The following is a 7,451-nucleotide window of genomic DNA, read 5'->3' as shown; positions in this document are numbered from 1 at the left end:
GCTGCTGAATTCATCGCTGTTTGTCTCTCTACCTCCTTGGCCTGAAGATCACGCTCTGACATGGTGAGTCTGTCAACTTCAGCCTTGAGACGAGAGATCTCCAGCTGCCTCCATTTCAACAGATTGCATGTTCTGCCTTGAGTTCAGTTCCCTTCACCTCGGCGTCGCACACAATCTTACGGAGCTTCTCGCCCTCCTGCTTTGCGGCTCCAGCAGCTCCTCTACGCAAAGACTCCCTCAGTCGTCTTGGTCTTTTTTCGACTCTTCCCTCAAGTGTACCGGAAGCTTTGCTGACAGGTCAGAATTCCCATTTCTTGGCTAGGAGTTCGACTCCCTTTCAGATTCCTTTCTGATCTGCATCTCCGCCTTCTTCGCATCATCAAGTCTGTTTCTCAGATTGCGGTTCGCCAGGATAAGGTGCTGCGCCTCGGCTTCGCTTGCAGCTTCGCGAACTTGCTTGCGCCGCAGCTCACCAATGTGTGCCATATGCTGCTGCTTCAGATATCTTTCAAAGTTCAGATCGTTCTGCAGCAGCATGACCTGCCGCTGCAAATGGGCTGATTGGGTCTGTGTCCCAGCGAGTGATAGTGGCGATGGGACCACCGGCGCGGGCGTTGGTGCATGGCTCGGGACGTGACTTGCCAGGCCTTCTGGAAAAGAATCGGCATGACTTAGAGCCAACGATGGCACGCTATCATTCGCCAGAGATTGATGCAAGCCTGACTTGATGGCCTTGTTGGACTGTATCATATCTTGCAAGTGCGTATGCGAATTGGACACAACAAGATGAGGAGGGAGTGTCGGGCTGTCTCCGTCAACTCCACGGCTTCGCGTATCCGTAGAATCTCTGTTAGAAAGATGACTTGATTGAGATGGCTGCCGCTGAACTGTCGACTGTATCCTGCTGCTCGCCTGCGATTCACGCCCCGAGTCCTGTGTGTTTCTCCAGCTGTCAATATTCGAGTCTGGACCTGAACCACTGAGAAGTGCAGGATCAAGGCCTTCGGACCCATCACTAAAGAAGGAACTGGCAGCCCCTGCAACTTGAGATGCAGGCATGAGCTCGCTTGAGACTGTGTCGGTGGGCACTCGGAGAGCCATGCAGTCAGCCACCAGCTCAGCCGGCTCGCAGTTGAGCCAACGCCCAAGGTCGGTTTTTTCCGAGTCTATCGTGAGAGTATAAAAGTTGGGATGCAACAGGTGACTTTGTCGAAACCTCTCTGATCGATCGCGAATCTCGGTCGGCTGAACGTCAACCTCGTCAGACTCGGCGGCATTGGCATGCCTGAGATAGCGCTGGGGCTTTCTGATATAGTCTGTAAAGTTGAGAGGGTACATTCCATACAAGATGGTGAAGTAGCTTGCGAGATGACGGATTTCGAGATCGTCCGACTCCACACAGAAAGTCGAAGCTTCCCATCCGGAAGCGGATGTGAGGCTTCGTGCGTCGTTGTCCTCCGAAGCTGCCTCAACAGTGCCAGTACGCTCGTTGTCCCAGAAAAGCAGTCTGGCGTAAATGTTGAACAATATCGGCAGGAATGGAACAAGTGAGCTTGGCATGTGAGGGAGAATCATAATCAGAGTCGTGATCGCTAAAGAAACTGCAGTGGTCGAGGTATCGTGTTGGAGGCAACGAAGTAAGTTTCCAAAAAGAGGTGTCTGTAAGATCAAATGCAAGTGTGGAGGTTGTTTCTGAATGAAGTCGCACAGCATCCTCGCTGATCTGCTCCGATACTCGCTCTTAACAAAATATTTGTCGATGAGTAGAAGAAAATCCTGGCTTGGGTCAGCAGGTCGCTCCTAGATGGTTGTCCGAAAGATGAAAACGTACTTTGGGTTTCTTTTTGCCCCACGCAATCAAGCCTTCTCGCATGGGACGTTCGGTGGAACCTCCTCCAATATCACTCTCGTCGCCCTGCGAGGATTCAATGGGGCGATGCTTGTCCATCCAGGCGAGATAGAGGCGTTCAGCAAAGGGATTCACAGCACCATCTGCTTTGTTTTCTTGCTCATCGACATCTCCCATCATCAGTAGGTCCATGGTTCCTGCGGCCGACTCCGCCAGTAGTCCTTTCTCCTGCACAGCGTTCATCTCGACAGATTCGCCCATGATGTCCCACCAGTGAAACAGTCGGGCTGGGGTGCGGATCACAGTCACGAAGCGGCGGAAGATAGCGATGAAGCTGGCATATCGTGACGGCTGGCCTGCAACATGGCTATTGTATATGGCCTGCAGTTCATCGTGCAGCTTCTCGGAGGTTTGATCGTCAAATTTCTCGTGCTTGTCAAGATACGCCTCAATGGCTCGAGTGAGCTCGTCCGGGAGGGGGAGTGTCGGCGCATTGCTGTAGTAGGCGTTGATGGCCTTAGAGAGGTCTTTCAAGGAGCTACGGATATTCTTGTTAGCTTGCGCGTCCCACACGCGTGTCCTACACCGCCGACAGACCAAGCTTGTAGTCGATGATGGGTTTTGGTGAAGCTGTTACAGCTCGAACCTCAAGAGCGACCGAGGCAGAATATCGCGCATGTGCGGCAGGTAGGACTGGAACAAGAAAAGCGATACGACTTACCCAGAAGACGCCATGACACAAGTCTCACGGCCTCATAGGGTCGGCTGGCAACGACAAGGCTTGAGGTCGTAAGTGCGTGGTCCGAGGGGTGACATGCAACAGTTAGACGACAAATCTGCTGATGTTGCAGGGCAGCTCGGCAGGTCGCATGGACACCCAGAGCTTGCCAGGGCACTCTAGGGCTGCTAGGCCAGACCAGGCTTCCGCGGGCGGGGCTACGAGTGCAGGCGAGCAGGCGAGCAGCCACGGGTGACGGGTCCGGTGGAGCGCGATGAGCTGCAGGCAAGGGCAGGTGCCGGCGCTCCACATTACCCACCCGTCCTTGCCGCAGGCGGCCCAGTTTCTGTAGCTGTCTCAGCCCGTCGCGGTGCAGTGTGAGCTCACTTGGGTTTACCCCGCATTCTGAGTAGGAATGTTTGTCGCATGACCCTAGAAACACACCACTGGACCGCTGGGGTAGTGCATCTCATGCTGTAGGAGGTGGGTCCTGGCATGACGGAAGGCACCACCGATCCCTGAGCTACTGATGCTGCTTCTGCTGCTTGCTGTGGCTCTTTTGCTGGACCAGACGGTGCAGGACCGTTGCCGTTGGTCAAGCTTCCCCTCGAATGCATTTGGGAGCTGCGAGGAGCTGTCCTAAAGCTCAGCTGTTACGCCTTTGGTAGATCTGCCCCTCACCTAAGGTCACGGGGAGGTCACGGGTCTTCCACTCTCGATTCGATCTTCTTGACTACTTCTTCCCCTCCTCTCCGGCCGTTTCTACTCTTCTTCCTTCCCCCCCTCCCATTCCATCATCATCACACACTCATCAACTGTCTGTTCTACTGCACCCAACATCTCGAGCTACTATATACCCAATTGACGCGGTATATCTTTCCCAAAGCCCTCAAGGTCTTGACACGCTTCCCCCCACTGCAAAACTCACCTACCCCACCAAATACCGGCACGATGGCAACCAAGACTTCTGCAGTGGCGGACGAGCCGATTGAGGTTCTGTTCGCCCTGCACCCCAACTTCAACATTACTGACTTTGCCGGTCCTCTCGAGGTCTTTGCGACTGCCAACTACGAGAATGACAAGTGTAAGTGCTCAGCTCGATCCCCTGACGAGCAAGTGTGGCTGTCCAAACCCTATCCCCTGACCCCTCTCTTGGACCCCGCATTCGTGACGATCACCTCACACACAATGGCCAACCATTAGCTAACTATACATCCAGCTACCACGGCTTTCGAATGCACCGTGGCCGCTGCCGAGCCCAAGGTCATGTCCGAGCAGGGCGTCTTCATTGGCTCTCAGATCTCCTACAAGGAGGCACACGAGCGCCTGAATGACTTCGATGTTCTCGTCGTTGTCGGCGGCGGCACTGATGCCGTCATTAAAAGTGAGGCTGAACCCCTTCAGCTCATCGATGCGTACTCCGAGCTTCAGCAGAAGGATACCATTCGCGAGCGTACCCTTCTTTCCATTTGCACCGGCTCTCTCTTCCTCGCCAAGCAGGGCATCCTTGCCGGCTTGTCCGCTACCACCCACCCCGACTTCCTCACTACTTTTGAGAACCTCTGCAGCAAGTCTGCGCAGAAGACTCTCGGTGAGCGCACCGACGTCATCGAGAGCGCTCGCTATGTCGTGAACAACCTCCGCTTCGACATTGGCGACGAGGACGAGAACCCCTACATTCGACGTACATCCGACGCTGGCCGTCGCCCCTCCAATGCCCGGTATGCCCCAAATATGACCTCACGGCATGGGTTCGCGTACTAATAACCACAACAGAAAGGGCAGCATTTCCTTCCAGGGCTCAGGACGACGCGAATCCGTTGCTCGTCGCGCAGCGATGCGTCTCGGCGGTCTTCGCGTTGTCACGAGCGGGGGGGTCAGCGCTGGTATAGATGCGGCTCTATACATGGTCAGCGCTCTCATCTCGGAGGAGTCGGCTAACGAGGTGGCCCGCGTGATGCAGTGGAACTGGGTTAAGGGTGTCGTCGTCGACGGCCTTGATGTGTAATTTATAGACAGCGAGGCGAACAAGGAGCAGCCCCAAGAGGCTCGCTATGGGTATGGTTATATTTTTTTTGAAGGATCTTAACGCCTTCTCTGTTTGCTATAGGAATAAATGCTTGGCTTGAGATCTTTCATTTCCTCTGTCGATGACCTTTTGTTGTGATGCCTGATCCACGACGAACACCTGACTGGCGTCCTTCGTATAAGCCAGTCCATCAAACAGCTCTTGCTCGGCACTCCGGGTCAAGTTTTCAGCGAGAATTGATGTCACTCAAAACCTCATGAAACAGCAATCGAGTCGCATCGGGCATTAGATTCTGCGATGCTGAGTTTTGCAATGTCAAGACAGCTTGTACTAGTCTGACCAATGAAAGTGGGGTGAGGAGGAGGTACGCTTACATAATTGGATGTTCGTGCCTCATCGGTGGGTCCCACTGTACCAATCAACGCGACCAAGAAAGACTCCCTGAATTTTTGGCTGTCTGGATCACATTGAAGCAGCCGACTTCCAGGCCGTCGACGTCGTGCTGAACACCTCATCCATCACAACATGTCGCAGCCAGCACAAGCGCTAGCCAAGGCGCCTTTCCGCCTAGGAAAGAAGAATGTTTTTCTGTACGTATTATCTCCACGTAACCTCTGTCCCTGCTCCAGCTCAATCTGACGGGCCTGTAGCCCGAACCATGTAATCACCTTCCACCGAAAGGACCACAACCCTCCAAACTGGGCCACCTTCGAGGTCCCCCTGCGATTCAACAAGTTCGACATCCGCGACTACCTTTGGAACCTCTACGGCGTCGAGACGACCGCCGTTCGCAGCTGGGTCAAGATGCCCCCTGTTGAGCGCAAGCTTGACGGACGCGGCGCGGCCTATCACCCCAAGTCGATCAAGTTCATGACCGTCGAGCTCACGCGGCCATTTGTATGGCCCGAAGTGCCCGAGGACCTGGAGCCCTGGAACAAAAAGCTCTGGGATGCGCGCGAAAAGCGCCAAGCGGACCAGAATATCACGAGGAACGAGCAGGCATCGGGCAAGCTCAAGTACCCCAGCAAGGAGCCCATGACCAGCCACCGCAAGGCGGTGAAGGAGAGGGCGGAGATGCTGCTGAAGGGACAGGCCGAGTGGAAGACGGATGCGGTGCTGGACGAGAAGTGGGAGAAGCAGGCGTGATGGAGGCCGAGGACACGGCGGGCGAGGGGGGGAAAGATGTATCATACTGTCCATTCAAGGCGTGGGTTGTACAACACGTGTTTCAAGCTTGGGACCATAAAATAAGGCGATTTTTTTCTCAAACCGTTCCCCTCACTTATCGTGGGGTGCCCTTGGGGTATACCCAGCAGTATCGACCTCGTTCAAGTTGAACCATTGGTTTCGCTCTTGGAAGCGAAGGGCCTCGTTACCCCAACTCCACCACCCGGCTGTAAGGTTCCTCGCAAACACCTCGAGACCGACGAACCCTTGTGGGAGCACGTCGTCGAAGACAGGGCGGAGATTAGGCTTCCTTGAGTGAATGTCCGGCACTGCGAGCAATACCCTCTGCGGTACCTTGGCCCGGCTTCCAATTCGTCTGGCAATGAGCAGCCGCTCCCAAGGCTTCCTCCAAGTCGAGTCGAGCTCAAACATTGGCTTCCCCGTTGACGTGATCTTGAGCCACGTCCATTCGGTGACAAGCTCCAGCCCCCATTCGGTGAGCATACCTGTGCCAGTGGCGGTCAACAGCTCAACGAGGCTGGGTTTGTTGGTGACCCAGACAGCGACAAGTCCATCTGCGGCCAGATGAGATGCAACGGGAATCTTTGACAGCAGAGATCTTGTCGCAGCTACGTTCGACGCGGTGGCATAGCCGTCGCGTTTCCGCTTCACGGATCGATTCGGCCAAGGAGGGTCCAGAAGTATGAGATCAAAGGATGGCGCCTCTTCGATGAAACTTCTTCTCTTTTCCTCGACGGTACCGTCAAAATAGTGGCTTTTGATTGGGATGAAATGAGTCAATTCGGCTTCAGACCGAGCCGCGGTCTCGTTCTGCCGCGTGATTCGAGAAAGACAGAATGGGCCCTTGTGATGCTCCAACAGCACGTCGACAGCTCCTTTTACGGCTGCCCCTGTCATGAGATCTGCCAACAAAGCCGAGGGCTCCTGGCCATGACGTCTGCTGTCGGCATCCTTAGGTTCTGGCGTCGGGAAAGGGGCTGAGATGGGCACGCCCGAGAGGATGCGGCGTGGTGGGGCTTGACCCGGCAGGACCTGGGCTTCCTCCAGAGATCTTGGTATATCCAGGAGAAAGACCGACTTCTTTTCATCCTGAAATAAGATACAGGACCTGCTATCTAGCTTATTGGAGGCTAGCGTCGACTCTGTGGCCGACATTCAGTGCAACAGTCAAACTCCTGGCGGAGCTACTGCTAACAAGTTGCTGGTGGTATTGCCATCCGATGGTCGTAGATACTAATTTGGGGATCGAAAACCAGAATTAGATTGTCCAACACACAGACTTGATGATAAAAGGCTAAATGCATTACGTAAGAGGAAACGGTCGTTTGTGGGTATCTTTCGTTCAAGCACGCTCTCTAGAAGGCAATGAAGGTGCCCAACCGTGCTTCATTCTCTCGAGCGAACTGTATCCAGCATTCCGTATCTACTGCTGCACTTGCCCAAAATACCTGCAAGAACTGCAGTGACGTGTTGTTGAACCATAGTCCAGTGGTGGATAGCGAGGCGAGGTATAGCTGCTCGACTGCAGCTTGCCTCTGCTTGTCGCCGCGGCACGCTGTACCCGCAATGAAAAGGGGGAAGAAAAGGTCATGTGAAAGCGCCTGCGTAGCCCTGCGAGTACAGAGTACATTTCCTGCAGAAGAGGTTCCAGTATTGTGCTGACAAGG

The 7,451-nt window shown here is 54.5% G+C and overlaps 4 protein-coding genes across 4 annotated transcripts; 2 read left to right on the top strand and 2 right to left on the bottom strand.

Moving 5' to 3' along the window:
• Positions 1-318: 318 nt before the first annotated feature.
• VDBG_00900 (conserved hypothetical protein) lies at positions 319-2,646 on the bottom strand (the record flags this gene model as incomplete). The annotated part of the gene is made up of 3 exons (XM_003009171.1): positions 319-1,659; positions 1,832-2,387; positions 2,571-2,646. The coding sequence occupies 3 exons, from the start codon at positions 2,582-2,584 to the stop codon at positions 319-321; spliced, it is 1,911 nt and encodes a 636-aa protein (XP_003009217.1).
• Positions 2,647-3,518: 872 nt separating this feature from the next.
• On the top strand, positions 3,519-4,898 carry VDBG_00899 (conserved hypothetical protein; the record flags this gene model as incomplete). Its single annotated transcript, XM_003009170.1, has 3 exons — positions 3,519-3,651; positions 3,787-4,288; positions 4,344-4,898. The coding sequence occupies 3 exons, from the start codon at positions 3,519-3,521 to the stop codon at positions 4,573-4,575; spliced, it is 867 nt and encodes a 288-aa protein (XP_003009216.1).
• A 188-nt stretch (positions 4,899-5,086) lies between these two features.
• Positions 5,087-5,861, top strand: VDBG_00898 (conserved hypothetical protein; the record flags this gene model as incomplete). The annotated part of the gene is made up of 2 exons (XM_003009169.1): positions 5,087-5,186; positions 5,247-5,861. 2 exons carry the CDS (start codon positions 5,122-5,124, stop codon positions 5,740-5,742), a joined length of 561 nt encoding a protein of 186 aa, XP_003009215.1.
• Positions 5,862-5,874: 13 nt separating this feature from the next.
• VDBG_00897 (MT-A70 family) lies at positions 5,875-6,939 on the bottom strand (the record flags this gene model as incomplete). Its single annotated transcript, XM_003009168.1, has 1 exon — positions 5,875-6,939. One exon carries the CDS (start codon positions 6,937-6,939, stop codon positions 5,875-5,877), a length of 1,065 nt encoding a protein of 354 aa, XP_003009214.1.
• Positions 6,940-7,451: the final 512 nt, after the last annotated feature.

Source organism: Verticillium alfalfae, genomic scaffold, assembly GCF_000150825.1.
Source record: "Verticillium alfalfae VaMs.102 supercont1.1 genomic scaffold, whole genome shotgun sequence".
Lineage (NCBI taxonomy): Eukaryota > Fungi > Ascomycota > Sordariomycetes > Glomerellales > Plectosphaerellaceae > Verticillium > Verticillium alfalfae.
This window is presented reverse-complemented; position numbering and strand designations above follow the sequence as displayed.